This window comes from Colossoma macropomum, unplaced genomic scaffold (assembly GCF_904425465.1).
Source record: "Colossoma macropomum unplaced genomic scaffold, Colossoma_macropomum, whole genome shotgun sequence".
Classification (NCBI taxonomy): Eukaryota; Metazoa; Chordata; class Actinopteri; order Characiformes; family Serrasalmidae; genus Colossoma; species Colossoma macropomum.
This window is the reverse complement of record NW_023494792.1, coordinates 14,540,370-14,566,567: the sequence shown is the minus strand read 5'-3', so window position 1 is coordinate 14,566,567 and position 26,198 is coordinate 14,540,370. Positions and strand designations below refer to the sequence as shown.

Genomic DNA, 26,198 nt, shown 5'->3' with positions numbered 1-26,198 from the left:
TCTCCCTGGACACCTGATCCAGGTCATGAAAGGCTTGAGAATTAGATAATGAGTTGAATTTGATAAAACCTCTGCACTGCTACACTTCGAAAAGCGAAAGTGTACTTGATTCAAAAATGTATATAATTTCTAGATTAACTACATCAACACAAAGCTAAAAGAAGTTATGTTGATGTAATTAGAGATGGCCCAATTCAATACCAGAAAAGCTTAATAGTTTTTTTTTTTTAGATTTGATTGATATCCATTGACACTCAAGGTTTCAAAATAGGTTTTGGAAAAACAAAAAAAAATTGTATCATTCCATCCCTAGACATAATACATTTTATTAATGAAGATATGATGTACACATTTGAATCAAGTACATCATTTTGAGTGTATATTCACCTGGCTTTGCGGGCCTGCTCCAGCAGGTTCTCAGCTCTCTGGATGTCGGCAGCACTCTGACTGAGGATGTCTTCCACATCAGACAGGCTGCCCACACGCTCCCGGATCTCGGCTGTCAGGTTCTGCAGCTGGGCTGGTGTGGTGGGCATCTGCATCTGCAGCACCTCGTTAGCTACTGTCTCAATGCTCTCCAGATCAGCTCCCTCTTCTAAGAATGTGGTCAACATTAGCAAGGGTCAGTGGGGCAAAAATTAAGAACAGTTATCTAAACATCAAAATAAACCCAGTGCACTGGATTAGGAAATGCTTAACCACAGAAACTGTATGAGTCTGGAAAGCATGTAAAACAGCTATTCCTCACAGCAGGTGTATCACACAGTACCTTCTTCAATATTATTTGTTATTTAGCATTGATCTGATCAGTTAGATGTATTTTAATGAGAACATACGAGTGAGAAAATCTCTGATCTGTTTGATGAGTCTGCGCAGCTCCTCATTGCTGTGGTCTACACGCCTCTTGGTCTCGTTGGTCTTCAGCAGAACCTCTTGAGCATTTAGCTTGGCCTCGTCCGCTTTCACCTTTGCCTCAGAAACCTGGATACAGAGTAATTCAGTTTTTCAATTTGAAATTTAACTCAATCAGAAGTCCTCATTAATCACAACAGCAGTCTTAATATGTTTAACTCACCATCTTGGAGAGTTTGTCAACCTCTTCCATAGCACTGACAATGTCCTGGTCAAAGTCCCTGGCTTTCTGCCAGGCATTATGGGCCAACGTGGTGAGGCCGAGACATCCTTCTCCCCCGCACTTCTTATTTCCTTCAGCATCCAGACAGCCCAGACCTCCACATGGGGAATCAGCACAGGCCTCTGAGCCAGCAGGACTACCACAGGTCTAGGATCAGATCAGAGTAAAGATAACTCTATAGGCCTCAGAACCAATGGGACAGAGACAGTATTACTGGTTATTCCACAACAAAATAATAGACAGTCTATCAGTCAATGTTAATTATTTGTTTATAAATAAGAAAAAAACTTTAGAAATGTGTAAGCATATTGTCATCAAGTTGATTTTGACTCCTGGTGACCATATGTATACTGTTTCTCCAGAAAGCCTGTCTTCTGTCTGCATCTTTAGACTTCTTAATGGCTTATTCATTATTTGTTTGATCTATCTTGTTTCTGGTCCTCTTGCTCTTTTACCTTCAACTGTTAACATAATTGTCTTTTTCAGTGAATTGGTTCTTCTCATAATATGTCCAAAATTGAAGAGCTTCGAGTGAGAGGTGAGGCCTGATTTGGTTAAGGATCCTTTTGTCTGTTTTCTTTGCTGTACAAGGTACTCTCAAAAGGCTTCATTAACCAAAGTTCAAATGCATCAATACTTTTTCTGTCCTGCTTTTTACTGTCACATCCATAAAAAAATCAGAAAAGACCATAGCCTGGACAATTCTGTTTTTGGTCTATAAAGATATGTCACCACTTCTGAAGATCTTTTCAAGTTCCTTACATTTTTCAAGTACTTACATTTTTAAAGCAGTAATATAGCTTATAATAAGCTCCTCACCTTTTCACTGAGCTCAGACAGGTCCAGAGTCTCTAGCTGGCCAGCTAAGTTGTCCAGTGCCTTGGCATGCTCATCTTGCTTCTTGTGGAACTCTTCTTTAGTCTGGTTCATCATGTCTTCTGTTTCCCTGCGCACTGAGACAGAGTGCTCCACAAGGCTGTCCGGATCACTGGTAGAGGCATTCACACGTGCCTCTGCTGCTTCAGACTGCTGAAAGTACCTCTTGATGCTGTCTGATGCTCCTAAACACACACAGACAAAGATGGATTCAGTCCACACCTAGACTCAGCATATTTAATCATGAAGAGTACTAATCATTTTCCAAAATCTATGCTTTATTTTTTGTTCAGTGCAAGGAATGATGCATTTTTCCTGATGCATCTCAAAAGCTGATGACAAAGGTATATGAAGTGGAGGTGGGAAAAATGACTGATTCTTAGATTAATAGTGATTCTCAGAACAGATTCTGCATTGATGCACAAAATCTCATGTGTATACAGACGTATGCATGTTTTTGTACTGAAAACATTCAAGTTTGCTGAATATTTCTGATAAAATTTAAGCAATACATGCTATATTGTACACAATGTGATGTAATGAACAAAAAGATAAAATAAAAATGTAGGTCTGTAGTAAAAATAAGACATACACAATCAGAATCAGCAGATTTTTCCTCCAAACACATACCGCCAATAAGCAGATTTATTCTTTTTATTTCAGCTAGTCTGTGCTGCAGTTTTATAACTTAAGTAATGTGAGTCGGGTAAGTGTAATGAGTTGTATCTGACTGCTGCTGCTACGCCAATACCAAAATGTCATAACATAATTATGCATAACTGTGTGCTGAATAGCCAGTTGCCACATATTTTGATGTAGCTTATTCTGATCCATGTTACTTAAATAGGCAACATATTTTCTTTGAGCGTTTAAAATAGCAGTTTGGTGCATTAAGCAGCAAATAATGTTATTTACATTCCAACTTTGACTAATAGAACTGGAAATGTTGTAGTGTGTTTCAGGTGTTCATTCAGCCTGCAGTAAAAATATGCATAATAAAAATCAACCAAAAAATGTTATTCAGACTGTAAAGAAATCAGAATCAGAATCGGACATTAAAAATTCATGATTGATGCATCCCTTGCAACAAGTGTTTCCTGTAGACTACAGAAATGAAAAATCAAGATGCATAAAGAATGATTTTATACTCTCAATCTAAAGCTAATCAAATTGTGAGGTGGTGCTCAGAGAACCCCGCTCCTAACATGAAGGTATGAAAAGTTTTTGTCAGATGCAGCGCTGCTTACCTCTCACATCTGAGTTCTTCATAAACTCAACTTGGTCTTGCAGCTCTTTGACAGTGTGCTGTAGTTTCTGAGCTTCTTCACTGAATGCTTTCAGCTTGTTGTCTGTACTGTTATTATCAGCTGAGATTTGAGACATGAACTCCTCTGTCTGATTCAGCTTCTCATTCATTTCAGCCATCAAGGTTCTGGAGGAGATTTGAATTTCAATGAAAATTTGCACATTAACATTTGTTTTCCATTTTGACAACAAAGTTAAATATTATCTGTATTGTATGCCATCCGAAATAAATTAACCCCTTAAATTACCTAAAGAACCTATAAGCAGGACAAAACTAATTCCTCCCTCTTAAAACCTACATTACTTACATATTCATTTAATAGTAGTTACCAAATAATTTGCAGTACTTACAGGATAAATCTTAAGATTAACAACTGCACTATAAGCCTACAGTTTAAGGGGTTAAGCCACTTTCAATCATTTCAGTACAGCCATAACCACACAATGTCTGCTGGACACATCTGAATAATGACGTACGTTGCTTGCTCCAGCAGGGCCTGGATCTCAGTGAGTGGCTGAGTTGCAGGGTTCTGAGCCAGAATGTCACGGATGGAGTTAGCACTCCTCTCCACATTGTTGATGGTATCCTGGTAGGGTCCAGTGATGCCGCTGGATTTAATGGTGTTGACTTTCTGCATCAGTCTATGAGTCTGGTTTGTGAGGTCTCCTACAATCACGTCCCATTCGCTGAAGCACTGGTGGCAGCGTTCGCAGTGCGGGAACTCACCAAAGTAACCCCGAGCACAACTGTCGCAGCGGGGTCCGGACACACCCTCCACACATGCGCAGTGGCCTGTGACTTTGTTACACTGCTGCTCAGCAATTCCTCTGGGGTCACAGTCACATGCTGAAAAGACAAACATGCAATTAGATTAGGTTATTACTGTTTTTTTGATTATCATACATGAGTGAATTAAATGATCTGAATGCTTAGTCATGTGGAAAACGTGTCCCATAAGACTTATCTAGCACAGAACCAAAATCTGCTGTAACAAGTGAATATTTAATCTATTTCACATAATGATTTGAAGGCTGCTTTAAATTTTCTTATAAAAACACAGTCATTACACTGAGTACTGCATTGAATTTGCCTGATGTAAATGTGCACCAAATTTGAATGTGCCCATTAAGACAATATTAACAGGATCAATGCCAAAAGTAACCATGTAAATTCAATGTATTTCTTTTTGTCAGTATGGGACTGCACACTCATTTTTATATTAATTCTTCAAAGGTTAGAGTAAAATGAGCAGTACAGGTACAACACATTGAGATTATCACAGGTAGACGTTAATTCTTACAGCAGAACATCAATGCATTTAAGACACAGAGGTAAGCTTTCTGACACAATCCCACAAAATCTATAAAACGTTGAATAGAAACGTAAGGGTGCTATATGCAATCAAAAGTACTTTTTTAATTTATTGGCCTATGGCATAAATGAAACTTTTGCACTGTTGGTAACAAAAGCTGGGGTTTGATACCTGTGACCAGAAGCTAGCAGCTCAAAAGCAGGATCTAGGCTGATAAATATGTTCTAAACTAGTGATGTGGAAGGCCTGCAAATTGCTTGCCGTAGCTTTTTTTTTTGGCAACACTTCACTTGAACCCTGCTACATAACACTGACATAACAATGCATACACGTCATGGCAGATGTCATATGCTGTCATGAGTTTTCATGGCAGATTTTGTTCAGTAATATAACAGTCTCACATTACTATTACTGGTAATTGTCATGAAATGTGTCAGAATGTTATAATAGTGGACTAGAGTACACTAAGCAAAAATTAGCATGTGACATAAGCTGTCATGACATCAAACATTCCGACATATATCATGACAGTGACTAGTAATGGTAGCATGGCACTGTTATAAAATACTGAACAAAATCTGCAATGAAAGCAAATGGCATCTACCATGATATGCTTATGTTTGGGTGTGTCAATGTTGCATATTTTTGTTAGCTACAGCTGCATTTACAAACCAACAAGCTATACAGAAGTTCTTGTTTTTTCTGTGCCCTATGGTTTGATTTTTCCTTTCTTATGTTTTGTTGTTGCATTTCTTCCCTATGCTATTTCAAACAGTCCACTATTTGCATGTTTCATCTTAAGTTTAATAACATTGTGTTTAAACCCAACTGATAGATTTGAGAGAGAAAGAAACAAGTAAGCTAGTCCACTTTCCATTTTGGGACTCTGGGTTTAAATACAGGTGATCACAGATGTGTTGCACTACAGTGTGTGTGGACTGGCGACCACTTGGCTAAGAGCTCAGAGAATAAGAGCGGGAGTGGAGAAGGAAAGAGAAAGAAAAGGCAGATATCAGAGGGCAGAGAGCACATTCTAACACAACACTGAGGCACTGGGTCAGTCTTTGACCGTTTGGAGACAAAGAGGTCTAAACTAGCTCACAAAGAGGTGCAAGACACTGAGCAAACACAACACTAGGACGTTTACTCTGGCCTCTCACACACAGAGAAAAGCCCCCCACAAACACAAACTCTGCTTCTGCCACATGTGTTTGTATTCACATCCCCCCACAGCTTCTATCCAGGAGAGCTCATTTACTTGAAAAGCATTCCAACCTGAAGTGGTTTACACACACACATACACACACACACACGCACACACACACAAACACAGGCATACATTCCCCTAGAAAGGACTTTGCCACCTCAGGGTCCTAATATGGACAAAAGGCTATGTGGAAGTGGGGGCTTAGCTCAGAGGTTAATCCTGCTATTGTAAAGGGGGCCTCAGGGTGCATCTTGCTGGAAGTATGCAGTGAATGCGACCCCTGCAGAAGGCAGTGGTTTAGGTCTTTTGTGTGAACGATGAGTGTATGTGGTACATGTGTGAAATGATGGGTGTCTTCATCCTTGATGCTCACACAAACACTCATTCATAAATACCAGCTCACACATGTTCAGTGACACTGCAACTGCTCAAACAGAATAACTTTATGAGGTGGAAACTGTGTTGTTGAAAACAAACCACACCAATATTTAACTTCAAATAACTCTTAAGATATTTAAAGAATTATAACCCGGCTATCCTTAAAGGCCTAAATGATGTGACTCTTCATCATGTCAGTACATTATTTTTAATAATAACAAGGTGGAAAGCATAACTGAAGAACATATATAAATTACTATATTTTTCTTAAATTGCAGTCTTTTCATGGAATAACTTGCAAGCTGAGAACTGATGGAGCTACTCTGAAAGAACCGTCTGCTAACCACACCACTCTACACCACGCACTTAAAGTGCAGACTACATTTTTACAGCTCTTTAACATTCATGACAGTGTTAACAAGCTTTCTGAACCATAAAAGCCTTTCTACTCAGGTGAAAATGCTCTGATAATGCCAAATCTGCGTAAGCAGTCCCATGAAATAGAGCAGAAGACTTTTTCCAGCAGACACAGTTCCACTCACCACCTTTATATGGCAAATGAAACAAGTTAGATCAACACAAAAGAGTGCAAAGCGGATTGTGAAACTGATTGACTTTCTGTTCTGAGAGCTGTTGTCAGCCCAAGACAAATCCTAGTTTCCTCTTTTCCACACGTTTTCTATCTTCATGGAGATAAGATTGTTGTAACACGGTGGCAGAGAAAAACTTCTAGATCATATTAAAAAAAACATTTAACCACCATTGTAGTCATGAGTAGTTTCATTCCAAGGCAGAGCAAGAGGTCCTTTATGAATACACCGTTAAATATAGAGGAACACACAGCACAGTGACTGTAATAATACAACTGCGGCTTACAACCTGAAATAGTAGTTTACTACTCAGCCACGCCACAGAGCATCATAACCTAAATACGCTGCTTGGTAGACTTCAGCCTATTATGATCTACTTTTGCACCTGGTTAGAGGTTAAAAAGTCATAGTGCCCAAAAAAAACTTTGGCAATTAGCATTAACACAGACACGCAAAAGGCACGCTTAAACAAGTCAAACAGAGAAAGTTCTCGTTCCTCTGCTGAAATGGACTGGGCCATTTTGAGTTTAAGTCAACACACAGGGACAGAGAGGGGGTAACTGGATCTTAGAGAAAGATGTGGGGGGGCTTCCTGCTACGTCTGGCCTTGCCAAACAAACACTGAGGGAGATTTCTGTCGACACACTGACTCTTCAGCTGGAAGAAAAGACAAACCCTGCCCTGCTAAAGCCTGGCTTCCTGCAACGAGCCACTCACCCAAAGCTTTCGGAAAAACTGAGTCAAGAATGTAAACCAAAGACAGAGTCGAGAGCTTTTCCTGTCCAACACGTTTGAAATGTTCATGAACAGTAACAGGACAAGCAGCTGGGTAGTCAGATGTTTCAGGGACCGCAGCAAATTAGCTTACAATTTAGCTTTAAAGCCAAATCTACACTAGAAAGAAACATGATGATTTGATTGTAAAGCATAAAGGGGAGTAGGGGAGTATACTTGGTTTTACCCATAGATAATGTCTATAGTAACACTCTCATCACTTCTTCATTAAGTACCTCGATCTTTTTCTCAATAGCTTTTCTTTTACAAGCCCATGAAGCATCAATAACTTCCTTATCAAGTCTTGGGCTCCTTAAGTCCTAACAGCATGTTGTAAGACGTGGTTTGTTTCACTCCAGTGCTGTTAGGGACAAAGAGTGCTTTCTGTAGACTGGCATTGAACCAGCCACCGAAGACCCCTACGGGAAAACCCTCTAGAACAAAGGTGCATTGTCACAGAGGAGAAGATATTGGGAGGCTCGGACAGACACAGCCCCCACACCCACAGAGCTCGTCATGGTAAAGCACATCTGGAGCTAATCAAACTGAGCACTGAGAGCTTTTCTATACTGCTGTAGTCTAAAGCTTGGTCAAATTCCCATGGACCAGCTCAGCTATGCAGTAAAATCACCAGTGTTGAACTAATTCTTTCAGTGTTGATCTGAGAACAGTCTAACTCTGCAATACAGAGCACAGTCTATCTTTGTATAATTAATGGTGTTAATTCAATTCAACCACATTAAAATGTTACATTATTAAATGTATCAAATGAAATGACTCTAATCACTGTATCATAACAATTATCACCAATAATAATAATAATAATAATAATAATAAAAAAAAGAATATGACTTTCTTCACTTACCATGACACTTGATCTCAGGGTTACCCCAAAACAGCTCTCTGCACTCTCTGCATGTTCTCCCTCCAAAACCAGGCTTACATGAGCACTGACCACTTATCTAGAATAGAGTTGCCAAGCATACCACTTATACAAACCATGCAAGTACACTTTTATTCATTAATGCTCAAAAAATACATTCAGAAGCTAAAATAACAGCATCATCAAACCCAGTATTTACAATATCAGCACACATACTGGACACACTGGTCCTCTAATCAGGCACATCAATTACAACGTGCACCTAACACTAATGATGAGAGGCTTTGAGAAAGAGATGTCACCTCATTGCAGGAGGAGCTGAAGGAGTGATTGAGGTCGCAGTCACAATCCTCACAGCCTCGGCCGCTGGCCATGTTCCATGTATCTGGAGCACACAGGTCACAGTGCTGTCCCACCACGTTTGGCAGGCACTGGCACTGCCCATTGTTCAGGTCACAGTGGCATTCGCCTACGGAGGGACAGGTCTCCTGCCTGGTGCCCATGTGGTTACACACACATCCTGCATTGGAACACAAGATAAAAATAATTAAACGTTAGCTTAAGTTAAAAAGGCAATCTTCAAAAGTCTATACTAATTAGTCATATAGACCAGGAGTTTAAAAACCTCTTAAAAGGTATCTTTATAGAAATAAAGGAAAAAAATACTGACTTGCATTCAAAATGAAAAATGGTCTGTTTGTCATAATATGTTTACACAGTCTAAAAGGCAGCTGGTGTTTTTAAGTTAAAAAAATGACAGCAACAATATGCTTGAATGAAGTCGAGGTAAATTGCTCAAAACCTGCAATGATAATCTTCAAATGCAAGAAACTCAGATACTTACGCCTGCAGTCCTGGGTAAGGGCGTTGCCATAGTAACCCAACTTGCAGCGGTCGCAGCTCTCGCCTTCGGTGTGGTATAGGCATTTGAGGCAGGTGCCAGTGCGGGCATCACAGGATCCTGGGTCCACCATGTCAATGTTGCTATTGCACTGACAGGGATGGCACTCTCCGCCTGCCTCGTGAGGGTTGCCATAGTAACCAGGTGCGCACTCATCACACCTGGCACCTAGATGGAGAAGAGAGAGTGAGAGAGAACTAAGTCCTTAACTCCATTACCACTAACAGACATACATGAAAATCAAAAAATGATATCCACCTTTCAGTACCCTATAAATATCTCTAATTAAAGGCTTCATATTGAGACAAGCTTCAGCATGAACAATGACATACGGCCTTTTTCTCTGCACTGCGCATTATTAGTTACCTTTATAGCCCTGGTTGCAGACACAGAACACCTGGAGTGAGTCATGGTTCTTATAGCATGTCCCCGCAAACTGCCTGCTGCTACCTGGGCCATCTGGACACATGCAGGGGCGGCAGTGGTCTCCGGAGCCCAGGACAGGGTCACCATAATAACCATTCAAACATCTGCAAAGACAAGGGACATTGAGGAATACGTTGGTATTTCAAGAGTAGATGAACTCACTTAAAACCAAGCTCTGTTTCAACTGTCCAACACCAAGATCCAGTTTAAGCAATCTGTCTGTAGAATCTGTCACATGATTTTTGTTTTTTCTCCTCTGTACTCCAACATATCAGAAATGAAACAATGACTACAATGTTAAAGTGCAGAATATCACATTTTAAAAATAAGTAACTGGTTAACTGGTTGCAACTGTAGACCGAAAAATACATTTTTTTAGGTGTTAAAATCAACTGTATGGTGCACAGTTTAGAAGCAAGAATGCACTTGTGAATTTAGCAGTAGCAAATGATCTGGTAGACCATGAAAACACCACAGCAGTGAATGACTGTTGGTTTTCCATTATGAAAAAAAAGCTGTTGAGCAGGTCAAAAACGCTATTCAGGGTGGCAGCAGCAGGGTGAATTCTGAAGTGTACAAAAACCTTTTTTTACTGCTCAGATCCAGTGCTCCACCTTGCAGCAGCACTATGAACTAAAACAAACTACTGAAATAACTGTACAGTTCTTCTGGGCCAAAGTAGAGCATTCTTGACTTGTCAGTTTTTTAACCTGAACTCCGCTGGGCATAGCATTTCATTTATGGAAGAATTAAAAAAAGCTCTCAGAAAAAGCAGAAATTGCTGTGTACAATGAAAATGGCTGCATTACAGGTCTAGTAGAACAGGAAGGTTACCCAGCATACGGTGATGTCTATGGGTCACAGCCTTCAACCAGTAATTAACAGTAAAGGATTTTGTCATCTAGCACTAAACATGACAAATTACTTTAACATTCAGTTTATTTGACCAGTTATGTATGGACTCCTGAAATGGGCTATGTATAAAAAAGCGACTGTGAATCTTCTATGATTCACCCAATATGAACACAAAAACCTCAAATTAAAGCTGCACCTCAACATTTTTTACATTTCAAATCCAGAGTACCGGAGAACAGAGCCAAAACAATAAAAAAAAAAAAGTCTGCCACTCTTCAACTGCATTACTGAATACATTACAGTAAAGAGTAGTTACTAACCTCTCACAGTTGTGGCCAGTGGTGTGATCTTTGCAATTCAAGCACTGGCCAGTATGGGGGTCACACTGCTCTGCATGGCCGTTACAAGTACAGGGCCGGCAGTTAGGAAACCCCCAGTATCCAGGGAGACAGCGGTTACACTGACGTCCATATGCTCCAGGAACACATTCACACTGACCAGTGGCCTCGTGGCAGAATGCATGCACTGAGCCCTGAGGATCGCACTCACAGGCTGGGGAATGAGGGAAAGAGCAGAAAAGATCACCGGTTTAACCATCAGCACGATATAATGCAGGTCTAAAAAGGCTCATTTATCCATTTATTCATAGTGTTGGAAATAAATACAAACAAAATTAGACTTACGTCTACAGCCTTGAGGTCCAAAAAGGAAGGTGGCAGGGGCACACATGTCACAGTTCCTGCCCACCACGTTGGGACGACACTGACACTGCCCACCATTTGGGTCACAAACCGTACTGAGAGAACCCTGAGGGTCACACTCACAGGCTGAGAGACAGAGAGAAAGAGAGAAAGAGCTTTTAAAAGGCTTTTTTCTTTTATCCCAAATTTGAAGAACCTTTCAATATATATATATTGTCTGGAAACAAGCATATTAAATCTGCCAACAGAACAAGACAGACATATTGTATATATTTAGTAGATTAAAAATATATTCACTTTCCAAGATGCCTCTTTTGGCAGTAAATCTGAAACTGTCTCTGGTCACACTCAATGCCATTCCTGTTGTTTTCTCTGTATTTGACAACCTGATGAAATGGTGCTTTTACAACTCATCTCATGCATACCATGCAACTCCCTCTTAATTCATCATGCTGACAAGAGAACAAAAACTATGTTCTCTTAAGGAACAGACTTAATAGCACTTAGAAAAGGACATTGTTCACGATCCTTCACATGAAAGAGAGCCTGTATATATATATATATATATATATATATATATATATATATATATATATATATATATATATATTTAAGATTTTTATATATGCTGTCAGAAGAATATATATCCTGACAATCAATGCAAGTTTGCAGGTTGGAGCATGTTGGAGTGGCTCAGAGTGTAATATCCCCCAGGCTTATCTGATGTCTCAGTAAACCGGATAAAGCACAGAGAGATAAGTTACTCATCTTGGCAAGTGCATCTGACCTACAGGCCTACAAAAAAAATCCAAAAACCTTTGGAAAAGCCACTGGGGCAAAGAACATGACAGGTGAAGCTATGGCTGACAGCACATCAACTACTCAATTTCCTAACTTGTGCATCCAAATCACTTTATTCGGCTGCTTCTGTCACCCTCACTGGAGATGGAATGCTTGATGATGTACTAGGGTGTATGAACATGGCCTGATTATACATTAAATTATTGCTGAACATCAGTGATTTCACTTGGCAGCTGATGTTTTGTGCTTGCCAAGACTACAACATAGCATAGAACTTGATCTTTCCCATTTTAATTCCTCCCTAAAGCATCTCTGTAGTATCTGAAGAAATTCATATCCTTGGGGCTTTGATATTTTCTAGGTAAATTCCCCCCGCCAGATTCATAAACCTGTAATAGCTGCAATGAATGCTGTTTGTTTCCTGTCTCTAGTCTCTATTTTTTCTTTCTATCTATTTGACAGCAAGTAAGATTTACAATATTGAGAAAGTGTGCCTCAGTCAGGAAGCATGTAAGACCCTATAATCAAGCCTAAGGGGCACATGCACAAGCTGCAACATGCAGAGAGTGAGCAGTAAAGAGCACTGGCGGAGAATGACATGGAAAAGAGAACACGAAAGCTGACAGGCTCATAAATGTCAAAGGCTTTATGCTGAATGGAGAAACACTGAATGCAATGGGGAGAATGATGGAAGAGGGAATGTGTGTGTGAGCGCCTGTTTGTTCGCACCTTTAGCCCCTTGATGCAGTAGAGCAGACACACTGAAGATGTAGTTCTTGCAGATGTCAGGCATGGGGGTCTTCACCACGCTCTGGCTGTTCTCCAGGCAGCGGTAGCGCTGGAAGGTGTCCCAGGCACTGTTGGTCTCCTGATCACCTCCCTCTGACCCAGAGCCAGAGAAAATCTCCAGATTCTTACAGTGTGGCATCAGTACAATCTGAGAAAAAAGACCAAAACTATCAAGAGATCCAGAGCATGCGACGATCAAAAGTCATAGCATGGCTGCACAATATACTATTTGTTAATTGTTAGATATTTGCAATATTGATAACCAACCATAGTGTTTTTTCTTTTTTTTGTCTACTGTGACCCTTTGGAGAAATCACAGTTCCAAATGAGTTTTTTTGTGAGCGTCTGATGAATCAAAGTATTCATGTATTCCAACAAAAGTGAATTATTCTGCATAATGCAGGTCCATCTTTAACCAAGTTACATTACTGATTCACCCGTGTATATTTAATATATTGCAAGAAATACTGCAATCAAAATATGTAGCAATATAAACGCCATACTATATACAAGGCCAGTATTATTCGTAGTTATCATGATTTGGCTAATCAATACTTCATTCATTTAAAACACTTGTGTTGGTGATGGAATACACACAATGGTTGTGGGCATCAAGGAGAAATCTGGACCCAAACACGTGTTCTTCTATCTAGCTCTCAAGGTAAGTACTCTTTTTTTTGGTTAATTTTTATTGCATTAATATTTGTTTGCATTTATTCTAACAGTATTGCATATAGACAGCTTGCATAGTAAACAAACATACAGAATAATAAATACATGGAAAATGTTCATAATCAGTAAAAATACACGCAGAAAAAAAATTAATGTTTTTTTCTGAATCTGGCACTTTCTTTTACACCATAAACTGTGAGCATTTACATTCTGGTGCAGATATCGTAAAATAAAATGTACCGAGTCAATAAGTGTGTAGGGGGACTGGATATCGCTGCTGGTTGAGTAGCGAGGAAGACTCAAGCGGACAGTGTAGTTCAGCCTCTCTTCAAAACACACCGGCCTGGGCAGCACTACATATCTGAGAAGAAGACACAGCGTGATGGACACTTCCCAGAAAGTCACAAGGCAGGTTCTCTTTTAATTTTTTTAATTGGAACATAAAAAAGATGTTTTGTAATCTCTTTCATTCTCTCAACAGGGGCCTAAAAATGATGCATGTCAGATGCAAAAGGACTGAATTCACAGACACACAGACACACACACCTGGAACCAGGATGGAGGGACACCATCTGGTTGTCATCGTCTGGCATGGTGTTGGCACAGCGGCTGTCAGCGGTGATGACACGAGGCCTGATTACAGTCATTAGTACTTCCTCCCACTGCTCTGGAAGCTAAACACACACACAAAATGAATGGAAGAAAAGATACACACTGTATGATGTAATATGGATGAAGGTGCCTGCCATGCACGCTATGAAGCACTATTATTTCAAAGCATTTTGGTAAACTGTCTTTCTGGCATCCATTTCTCACTAATAAAGCCGACAGTGACAATTACACGAATACAATGCAGAAGTGTGCAGGAACTAACCTGAGGTTCGTAGCGAATGAGGATGTCATATTCCATAGAGAACGGGATATTGTCAATGTTGAACTCCAGATAAGCTCCTTCTGGAACATTCACAAAGCCAATACCAGTCCAGGTTGGAGTGCGATCCTGAGGAAATGGCCTCTGGACAACGGTCACTCCCTAGAACAAAGGCAAATTTTTAGCATGTCCTAAACAAAGGGTTCTAATTCAGTTAGTACAATATCCAACAGCTGATATAAATGGAACATAAGAGACTTACAGGTCCAAACTTAGCATTCTCTGCCTCATAAACGTAGTGGTCCAGAGCAATGAAGTAAAAGCCAGACTCCACCTGGTCACAGCGCCTTCCAAACATATGTTCCCGACACTGACACTGGCCAGTCTCTGGGAAACAACTGCAAAATACACAAAAACAGATAAAATCACATCATACTGACAGCTAAACCAGTTGCCAAATTTTTACACTGAAACTGCTTTGTATTATAAAGATGAAGGGATTATGTTTGTGAATTGAACTCCATTTTAGCAGTTATAGTACCTTAAACACTAACTTCACAAATGATGAACTCGGGCCTAACCCATTTTTCTTAATGGAATCATCTATAAACTATGTCATCATGTACATAAACGTGCCAAATGTATATGCATCCAAATTTATATGCATATCCATCAGTCTAGCAAATGTCCTGGGAATGTAGGCCAACATTTGGCAAATTTCTGACACAATGACACAATTTGGAGGTGTTTTCTTGGGAAAATGGGTTAGAGCCACTTTTATCATTAGTGTAATTAGTGTCAATCTAGGAACCATGTCAGAGTGAATTTTGTGAACAAATATCACGGTAATTCATATACAGTTTGATAAAGCAGGTAATATAGGTTCATCAGACAAACCACATAGCTTTCTGAAAATGAATCCTAACAGCCAATCACCTAATATGTGCAAATCAGAGTGAGGTTAATGTCGTACTTGTTATTGAGAGCTCCTCCAATGTCGCAGTCACATGGCCTGCAGCCATCCATGTCATTGCTGAGCCCCCAGTGCTGAGGCTGTGAAGAGAACAGTTTGTTAAAACACTCTCTGAGGCACTTAGCAGGCTGTTTATGACAGACCTCCCAAGATGAAACTGAGATTTACAGTGGGAAGCCACGTTTTTGTTCTCCAACCTTCCAGCTGGATGCATAAACAAACAACAAAAGCCTGTCTAGAGAGTACTTGGAAACACAATCTGACTGCAATTCATGGAATGAAATCACAAATAATTCCTTCATAGAGAGACAACACATGCTGTAAGGAGAACTATCACAGTCTGATTAACACATATCAATGCCAAATAACAAATAAATGCCCAATCTTATTGTGAAAATATTGGTAAAAGCAAGGACACCCTACCAAGCACTGGTCACAATTTCTCCCCATGACCAAGCGTTTACAGAAACAGTTTCCTGAGACTGTGTCACAAGGGCTTCCACCAGGAAGCGTCCCCAGAGCGCTACAGGTACATGCTGGGTAAAACAAGAGGGACAAAAGGAATGTCTTTCAGAATTTCTTTCAGAGTTCTTATTGACTCAATTAAATAAGATGTCAACAGACTTACGTTTACATCCCAGTGGGTCATCACTGAGGCCATAATGGCCTTGTCTGCACTGGTCACAGCGCTCCCCCTCCACATTAAGCTTACAACGGCACTGACCCGCGATCATTCCGAGAGAGACATCTGTCAGCGCATCACAGATTCCTCCATTCAGAGAGCCAACGGGATCACAGTTACAGGCTGGAGAGATATGAACATTAATAACAATTACAAAACAAGCAGCAGTTAAATTGAAGAGAGCTCCCAATGTCTGCCATTTGAACAACTGCATAACTTTGCATTTAAATTAAATTAAAAAGTACAATTAAAATTAAAGTGTCTTCCCATTTCCGTCACTCCAAACACCAAATTAACAAGAAGACTTAACCCTCAGAAGCTGAGAGCTATTAATTTAATTTAGCTATATAATTCAGATGTAATTATGTTATTACACATTGAATTACACATTGAGTACATTTAATTATCATTCCATATTGATAATGATTCCATTGAGTTTAAGTGAGAAATAATGAATATAAAATTAAATCATGCTTTTGTTATTTGTGGCGATACCTACGACTTCTAAGGTTTAATGAAGAAACAAACTAAAACTGTAAAAAACATGTTTTCAGCATGTCTACATACCTTTTACATTAAATTAAATGTGTGAAACGTCAGTCATGTGTTTGCACTTTGCAGTAATTTATCTCTAGCATTTCCACCATATGGGTGGTCTGATACAGAATGAAATCCTGGCCCACATTTTTGTCTTGCGGTCAACAGAGTGGATTTAAAACCTCAGTGGCCACACAAAGGGAAGTGTGAAACTTAAGACACTGCTCCATAGTGGGCAAGTTAGGGTTCAGGGCTGCGGTGACTGGGAACACTTCAAAGGCCAGGTGTTTCCCACCACAGTCCCTCCCCCCACTGCCCCAACCACAAAGAGAGGGAAAGGTTCAAAGGCCCAGGCAGACATGCCGTTCAAACTAGACCAGACAAGATACAAGGAGGAACAGATGACTGAAGGAAGAGAAGAAAGAGGGGATGAGGCAAGACGAGATGACAGAGGACACGTACGCTCGCAGATGTTTGGGTCGCGGATGTCCCTCTCGTGATGCTGGTAGAAGAAAGGCTTGCACTGCTCACAGTTGTGGCCCATTGTATTATGCAGACAGTCATCGCAGACTCCTCCACTGACGTTACCCGAGGCCTGATACACGGCCATGTCGAAGTGGCAGGAGTCACTGTGCTGATTACAGTTGCATTCTGAAGAGGGAATTTAGACATTTATTTATTTGTTCATCCACTTAATCATTCATTCATTCATTAATATTCAAACATCCCTTATCTGTGCAGAGATGAAAGTATTTTAGCTGAATGTCACTACTGAACTGCAATTATTCTGTAATAGTATAGATTATTTTATAACTGCTATGAAACTATTATGTAAGTTATGTAGTTATGAGAATGAGTGTAGCAAGTGTAAGCCCAAATACAAGCTGTTATAAGAGTTTAAGGGCTTAAGCGAAATCATCCATAAACATCATACTTTTACAGGCATTGGTGTTGCGTCCCTCTGCAGGTCTCCAGGGCAGGTCGTGATAGAAGTCCTGACAGCGCTCGCAGTTCAGACCTACAGTGTTATGATTACACATACAGTGGCCATGAACCTGCAGGAAAAGCGACCATAAAGATTACTGAAGGGCCCAAATGTTGGTACATTTTTAAAACATGCTGCCCACTGCCCAGTCCATATATGGAAACTAAGCTGCAAAAAACAACTCGGCTTAAATGTATTGGTTTTGTGATGTCACAAAAACCAACATATACAAAAATCTACCAATCAACCTGCAGCAAGATAGAGCCATTTATTCATGCTGAGGTTATGAGGAGTGTTTCAGCCCAGATTACTTTTTAAATGAGGGTAGCCAATCAGAACAAAGGTCATTTACACATCTAAGTCGTAAAAGGTACAGTAACAAACACAGCCTGTTTAATTCTAAGGGGTAAGGAGAGGTTAGAAAATGAATCAAATACAAGAAAAATGTATGATATGGGCCCTTTAAAACATCACCATCATTATTTTTTACATCATTGCTACTTTATGTAGCGCCTTTCAAAAGGCTTTTGGGTACTAAACGTGAGGTGTGACCTACAGGTAAAGCTCTATCAGGTAGTCCTCAAAGTCTGCAAGGCCATGTAAGCCTTCACAGGTAGTAAGCAGGATTTGGGCACATAATGGACACAACCGTTTCATAACCGAAGCAAAGAGAATAGGTTCCACTGAAACCAGAAAACAGGACATGAAAAGAACTCAAAAACTCAACAATGTGTCTTGCGGATAACCAAGAACTTTTTTGAACATACAGATGTATTGAATTAAATGAAAAAAACAAGCATGTTCAAGCATGCGGCTTCATTTACATTTGTTTTTTATAAAGGAAATGAAAGAAGAGGCACCATGGAATGCTGTTTGATTAAAAACAAACCCCAAATTCAAAAGACTTCCTTCTTTGCATGTTTTCATAGTTCTTACTCGTCAGCATCACTATGATTCATCAATTTTTCTCTGAAGGACAGACATTCTTTTAACTGAAAAGACAGACACTTCAAGCGGCAGGAAGTTAGGCAAAGGATACAGCTGCTAAGAACGAGCACAAAATCCCCATCCAGATGGCAGCAGAAAATGTTTATACTGGATGCATCTGGACTGCATTAACAAACGCCAGTGCTGGCAGCAGAAACAGACACTCGAGTAAGCTCTCACTGTACTGTATCATTACTAGAGCATAGCTGGAAACATTACAGCGCTTTTGAATAATATTCAGAGAAATTTCTTACACTGGGGTCCAGATGGATTTATGTTCAGTCATGTTAAGGTTGTGCAATGAGGAGATTTTGGTCACAGCCAGAGAGAAAGTACACAGGGCAGAATTAAGACTAAACAGGAACTTCTTTGCTATGCTGCTGTTCTTACATATACAAGCTTTCAGGTAGACACAAACACACACTCCAACCCACAAACCACAATCAGCTCTGCATGCAGAAGCATCTGAAACTATTGCATGTGTTTACCAGAGCCTGACTTACAGAAAGATTGAAAACACCATTCAATCTCAGAATCACTGCACGGTCAACATTTCTTTCATCCTAATAAGAAACAGTCTCCAAACAGCTTAGTAGGTCACTGGTCTGCAGTGTAAACGTATTCAAGCCCCTTCTTCCCATGAGAATCTGCTTTTTCACTCAGAGCTCAGTTAACAAAATCCTAGACAAAATAATCAGGGCCTGCTTCCCTTCCCATAAGTACCACTGCACAAAGATCACTGTGAGATATTAGAGGCGGTACTACTTCAAACGTTTCATGGGACACCTAAAATGTTCTTTTCACAGAACAAAACCAGGTGAAGACATAAACATTAAAAGTTGTCATAGACATATGCATGAACCTTAAATAGCCAGGCTTGCATTCTTCACTCCTATAACATACGTATATCTCATCTAGTTTGCTGAGTACTTACTGATTAATAAGCCAGGGAATTTACCTCTTTAAAAGGGATCTTTCAAAACTGCTACATAATTAATTTGATAAGATGTACAAAACATAATGCAGAGTGGTTTGATGTGAAATGTGCCATTCTAGAGAAACACTAGATGTGTGAGTTTAATACCTCTAAAAGCTACCTTGCATCAGCTGGTTACAAATACATTGTCAGATGCATGAGATTTCTTTACGATAGCTCTGTGTTTTGTGGCTTAAAATCTATTTTTTTAATCCATTCATGGCAGAGAGTTGTAAAGAAAGGAATCCTTAAAAAAACTTCCTTTCAAAATCTACCACTACTTCATCATTTCCAACATCAAATAAAACCCCGAAACAGATAGGGAGGTTCACTAGTCACGTTGGATTGTAAATAAAATGGCCACATTTGCTTTGTAGACATTGTGACCCCTGGTTCCTATCATCACCACTGAGAAGAAAAAGTTTCTCCACAATGCACCATTTCACATCAAATCACTCTGAATGTCTAAATTATGCAAAAATTTAACTACATGCATATTATTCTGTTATAAATCATGCTACTAATATGTAATATATGTAGTTGTGAGAGTGAGGAGCTGAAGTGTGGGCCCACAAACAAGACCTTTGGGTTTAAAGGATTAATTAACCCAGTACCAAAAGTCATATCTAAAATCCTGCCCATGCTAGTTACCACTTCTGATGGCCTTATGACTTGTGTGGCTAAACTCACCATTCCATCCACCACATCGCCTGCTCCATCGACGGGGGCACACTCAGAAGCGTGGCCGTAGCAGAAGCAGTTGCCTCTTACCACCATGTCATAGATTGCATAGTAGTACTTCTCCTTGATCTCAATACGTGAGTCCAGCAGATTATCCCCTAGTGTGTGGAGCTTAGTGAACTTCACTCTCAGGTTGGTGATCTTCAGCATATCTACAATCAAAGGAAAGATGCTTTGGTAAATATGCAAAGGAAACATACACTGAACGCATTATATTTATGAATTTGCCACTGCTAAACATTAACAAGCACATAGTTTGCAGCAAAAACAAAGTGGTATCATTAAGGCTATTGTGAGTTTGAAAAATATTGCTATGTGTCATAATGTATCATTATTTAATTTTTCTGTTACAGTGTTGCCCTTACTTTGGATCCTGGGGCTGTAAGGATCATCGATTCTGAATGCTGGATCCAACACACGGAAGATGACCTAGAAGAATAACGATTTGCTTAAACAGTGAATAACAACCTTGTGAACTTTGCGAAGAAAAACCAAAATGCTGTTTAAGTCTTACAGTACATTGTATTTCACTTTAAGTATCTAACCAGTAAAGCTTACCTCGCCCTCAGTGGACGGCTCAATGTCAGAATAGCGAGAGTCACAGATGACGTCATCCACCTTCTTCATAGGGCCCTGAGAGACGGCGGGAAAGGACGACTCGCAGTCATAGGCGAAGTAGCGGTACACCTGCCATGTCTTCCCAAAGTCAGCTGAGCGTTCGATCACCATGGCAGCTGGACGGAATGTCTAAGCAGAGACGACAGGACAGAACGTAGAGATGAAAGAACAGATTAACATGAATACACATTAAACACAAAACCCTGATGATACAGAAATAGGGAGCATTATGGTGACATTTAGGGTAATGGGGCAAAAGAAATGCAAGGCACGCACTGATAAATGACAGACCTATCTGATAACTGCACCTAATACTTCAACTCCCTTAAAGTCTCTCCATGGTCTACCAAGTTGTATACTATTGCTAAATTATGATTGCATTCTTGCATTTGAACAAGGCGCCAAACATTTCTGATTAATTTATTCTGAACTTCTAGCCTCACGCTGACCTGCTTCACTGGCATAAGAGTTAAGAAACAACAGCAACAGACTCACAACACACATGCCATATCTACAATCAAAGCCTTTTGTTAGGTCTCTTGTGTAGACCTAATGATGCAACAAACACAGCTAGCCAAGAAACAACAACGCAGCCAACTGTGTTTCATTTGCTGAGATGTGGGGATTATACGGGTGTGCAAAATTACGACATTTATCATTATCTTGATAAATTATAGCTTTTCTGAGCATATTGTGGATATAACTGGCACTTAAAAAAGACTAAACAACTGCATTTTTCATTAAGAAGAGAGCATAATCAGGCCTGTTTAATTAGATTTAGTGCAGCTCATCATGTGAAATAGATAAAACCATCTTATTCATAGTTTCGATAGTATTTTTTAAAATGTGACACTAGCAGTTCTTTTTTGTCTTTCCAACTTAGCAAACCTCAAAAAAACTAAATATCATGTATTGAGAAAATGTCTTAAGACATTGTGATATAATACTATGCCATATTAGGATTCTACTTAAAAGGAGCTGAAATTTCAACATACATACACTTACATTAAAGATAACATTCTGCACTTTAATCTCATACTCACTGATTAATTTCAAATCAAATGTGGTAGAATGAGGAGCTAAAAGAATAAAAAATTACTGTGTAATTACTTATTGTGTTAAAACCATTCATAGGCACTCTAACACGTACATATTTGATTTTACAGACTAAGGACATGACATTGTATCTTCCATAAGCACATCCGCTAAATGAACGGCTGCAGTGGGATCTTTATCAGCAACATTCCATAAGTCTCAGTCACACACACAGCTGGAGCTCTTCCAGCCCCCCACTGCTTTCACACACTGATCCACAATCACCTCCTCCCACCAGCACCCCCTCGCCTTCCTGCAGTTTCAGCCCCGACGACACCTCAGCCTGGAGCCAAGATGATGTGGACCTCCAACACACACATACACATTCTCGTCATCACCTGACCCTGTCCCTCAGTCTATCACCACAGTTACCTTGAAGGTCATGATGAGATGGGTGAAGTGGAACTCAGCCTCCAGGTTCAGCTGGATGGTCACATTCTCCACGCCTGACAAAGAAGAGGAGATTTAGAACAATCTTCAGAACAATCTTCATTTATTTAATTTCCAGTCGAAACAGCCATTATGTGCAAGGTATAGAGAAAATGGGACTCCTAACAACCATGTTGTCACCACAGTAATGTTCCTGTACATTTTCCCACTATGAGAAGACAACTCAACACAATGGCAGTTTTGATTAGAGATTAAATAAATGAAGGGTGGTCTCTGACTTTTGCACAGTACTGTATTTCAGTGAACTTTGAATTTACTTAATTCAATGTTGCACATCAACATAACTATTGACAAAAGTAAGTCGATTGAAAGACAAAACTGCGTTGCTTTAATGTTCTATTAGAGATGATGTGAATCAGGTAAATCTAATGTTTTACTTATTTCAGTGGGAAGCACCAGTACACTGAGGGCCTTCTACAGTACTAAATCACAAATGAAGGTCAAATCCGAAACCAAGTGAAGGGAAAACTTGCAACAAGATTGGAGAGTGTACAAGGCCATTGTTTTGGAAGCAAAACTTTGGTTTTGGTATCTACACAACACAACACATAGTTGCTAAAAGACAATTTTATGGTAACATCTGAATCTGTACACTATGGAACAATTCCATGTACAGTTACAGTAGAGCTCTACAGTTGCACGCTAACATCTGTTTTCATTGGTAGCGTGCCAGCGGGTTTACGAAGGGATAGAAGAAGTTAAATATACAATTAAGCAGAATGTCTGCTTCCTCTGATTCCCAGGCCCATGTGTCCAGCTGGCTGCCAATGTTCTGATGAATAACTGCTTCCCCTCTCCGCATTACTCCTACCTCCTGCTTTCCTCTGCTGAAACAACTGGGCCTTACATTCACAGGCCTCTCTGGTTGCAGTCATGTCCCTTACTTCCTTTTTCTCTTCATTTCACAACCCCCCTTTCCCATGAAACAGGCAATCCAGGGGATTATTGTCTCCCTCCCACATCCCAGTGATAAAGTAGGGCTGATTAAAATATGCCGCAGCACACTGGAACTGCAACACCCCAGTGCAGTTCATTTAAACTGAATTCACTTCATCCAAATGTGCATGGCACTAAAAAGTATTTCGGAACACTGGAAAAGTGATGAATTTGCTTGATTTACAAGTGTATGTGACTTCCGCATGAATAAAAGATATTACATAAACAAAATTATTGCCAAAAGTGAGTAAACCAAAAGACAATTATGTTGATATAATATATAATGATATATCTTATTTATGTAGAAACAGCAAATACATTTCCAGCATTTGGATTTCACCATCACTTACTAAAATTCTGGCTACAGCCTTGGTACACAAATGCTTCCCAAGGCTTAGGGTGATCATTCTTAAGGGAAAAAAGCTGTCATTCCACAGTTAAAAGGTAGGTCATCATCTTAACTGGTCAGCTATTAGGTGCCTGCTTTGAAGCTGGAACTCCCACCAATAGTGTGATTACAGGGGGCTAAACAGCTTGCGGAGAGAGGTGTTCCCTAGAGGCCCTCTTTTACTGTGCTCTTTTTTTCCCATGAGAACTACCCGCTTCATTCACCATGGTTTTTCCTCTTCACCTGGAAGCAGAAAACTCTAGAGAACACTAGTTTGGGCATCATAAAGGACATAACCCTGAACCTGTTCATGGCAAAGGTTCACTAAAACAAAACACATCTTATTAACTCACCATTTTCTGACTGCCACCAAGTCTTGAGTCGGTTAGGGGCAAATGTCGTCACCACATTTTCGATTCTGTGGCTGGTTGCATGCACGGTTTCATCGTAGGAGTCCTTAGAATCGCACACAAAGCATTTCTTCTCTTCCTACATTTGAGTGGGAGTGGAAAGAAAGGAAAATGTCAGTAGCTTTCCAGGGACTCCACATTCAGCAAACTTAATACAAGACATTACTGCAAACCGCTATTCACTGCTTTTGCATGAAGTGGCTGCACATATGTAAACTGCTCTTGTTTTAACATTTGGAGAAGAATGACCGGCTTCACAGTCTCACTGATTTGGAAACAGCAGCGGTCTCACTCCATCTGAGTGTGTTTGTAGCCCCCTTGAACCACCACAACGACCCCACCACAGCACTGATAAGCCTACAAAGATAAAGGCAGCAATGTAGCCAGTCATTTTCACCACGAATTATCCTTCTTTGAGGATTTCTCTCTTAAGTCCCAAAACTTGTAATCTCTCTCTGGACCTCAACAATGAGCCCACATACCGTGGAACAGTGTCAAAATGCCCTCATAGAGATCTATGATGATTTTTTTGGGGTGGTGTCTGCCGGGAAGTAGACTAGACAGAACAGGGTCTCAGCCAGACTGAAGTCTTATAAAAAGTCAGATCTCTGGTGCAAGTATGGGGAATGTTCCAAAACCACCCACAAGAAATAATGCCTCCCAGTACAAACACAAAAGATGAAAGCCCTGAAGGCCTTTGGAAGTAACAGTGAGTGAAAAAAACACCTCCAAATACTCTAATTGTTTGCTGGAGGGGGAGGATTTTTCACTTCAGACTCTCCTTCATTATATTAGATCTTTGATAGTCTCAATTCCTGACTGTCTGGAAATTAAGATCAAATTAAGGAAGATATAAAGGAAACACCACTTCAAAATTAATGTGGAAAAAGTGTTCTAGTATTCCTTAATGTTTAACAGCTTGTGTAAGTGGAAAGCTTAACTGCATGAAGAAAACCCCAGAGTATGGAAGGAAAATAACTGCACACGCCTCACGTGTCTCATTCATGACTTTCAGAGCCACAGCAAGACACCGAACTCAGTAAGAGTAAACAGACAGTGTGTACAGTTTGTTAGGGAAAGTCAAGTCACAGTCACAGACAGACAGATCTTTAGGTTACCTGCAAATGACTGACTATGCAGAAAGGTTCAGGTTTTTGCAGGCCGCAGGTGGAAGAGGCTGAGAGCTGGTGGGCTCGACCGATCAGCAGGTCTCCTGTAGCAGGGTAACAGCTGCCCTCCGTACAAACATCTCCACGCTCAGGTAGATCAGCCAGAGAGAAAACCACCAGGTCTGCGTGAAGAATTGCACACCATTTAGTCCTCTTTCATTATTATCCTCTCTACTTTCCTCTACCATTTTTTAAAAACAAGCCCAAAAATTATTATGATTACTTTTATTGCTTTTATCAACTATTAAGGACCAGTTTTTTGAGGAAAAAAAAACTTTTTTAAAGACCTTCATAGCACAAAGACTTTTTATCACAGTATAAAAATACACAATGAAAAAATAGGCTGCATAATTCAAATGTATCAAACAGTTGCAAAATATAAATTATATTACAGCAATTGTGTTGATGTAATATATTTTTTTATGATTCCTTATATGATTGATGATTAACTATTAAGGACCAGTTTTGTGAACTTTTATCACTGCATAAAGAATTCATGAATTCATACACAGAATTTTTTTTTTTTACTTAACTCAAATATATGAATTAGCTGCAAATGAATAAAATGTATTACAGCAATTGTGTTGATGTAATATATCTGTGTGTGCAACCACCTGACACAATTAAATCACTGATTTGTTTAAATCACAAATTATTATTTTTAGTTTTTAATTACACGCTACAAGACACTGAAAAGGAAATGCATTAAATGTACTTTTTGCTAATCGCTTCTACGTGAATAAAACATACGTGTACACGTTTTTCACTTCAGAT

The 26,198-nt window shown here is 39.8% G+C and overlaps 1 protein-coding gene across 1 annotated transcript in view; it reads right to left on the bottom strand.

Moving 5' to 3' along the window:
* Positions 1–26,198, bottom strand: part of lamb1a (laminin, beta 1a) — a 30,689-nt gene that overhangs the window by 3,817 nt on the left and 674 nt on the right. Inside the window, exons 2-29 of the mRNA XM_036576130.1 lie at positions 25,374–25,546; positions 24,199–24,334; positions 22,444–22,517; positions 20,917–21,105; positions 20,724–20,787; positions 20,308–20,510; positions 17,604–17,724; positions 17,132–17,320; positions 16,079–16,255; positions 15,874–15,986; positions 15,451–15,530; positions 14,740–14,875; positions 14,481–14,639; positions 14,153–14,280; positions 13,847–13,967; positions 12,875–13,082; positions 11,327–11,470; positions 10,964–11,195; positions 9,729–9,892; positions 9,306–9,530; positions 8,764–8,981; positions 8,444–8,540; positions 3,794–4,163; positions 3,259–3,443; positions 1,955–2,196; positions 1,076–1,282; positions 837–981; positions 388–595 (exon numbers count right to left, since the gene is read on the bottom strand). Of these exons, the coding sequence (XP_036432023.1) occupies positions 388–595; positions 837–981; positions 1,076–1,282; positions 1,955–2,196; positions 3,259–3,443; positions 3,794–4,163; positions 8,444–8,540; positions 8,764–8,981; positions 9,306–9,530; positions 9,729–9,892; positions 10,964–11,195; positions 11,327–11,470; positions 12,875–13,082; positions 13,847–13,967; positions 14,153–14,280; positions 14,481–14,639; positions 14,740–14,875; positions 15,451–15,530; positions 15,874–15,986; positions 16,079–16,255; positions 17,132–17,320; positions 17,604–17,724; positions 20,308–20,510; positions 20,724–20,787; positions 20,917–21,105; positions 22,444–22,517; positions 24,199–24,334; positions 25,374–25,546 (4,708 nt within the window). The remainder of the gene's footprint in view (positions 1–387; positions 596–836; positions 982–1,075; positions 1,283–1,954; positions 2,197–3,258; positions 3,444–3,793; positions 4,164–8,443; positions 8,541–8,763; positions 8,982–9,305; positions 9,531–9,728; positions 9,893–10,963; positions 11,196–11,326; positions 11,471–12,874; positions 13,083–13,846; positions 13,968–14,152; positions 14,281–14,480; positions 14,640–14,739; positions 14,876–15,450; positions 15,531–15,873; positions 15,987–16,078; positions 16,256–17,131; positions 17,321–17,603; positions 17,725–20,307; positions 20,511–20,723; positions 20,788–20,916; positions 21,106–22,443; positions 22,518–24,198; positions 24,335–25,373; positions 25,547–26,198) is intronic.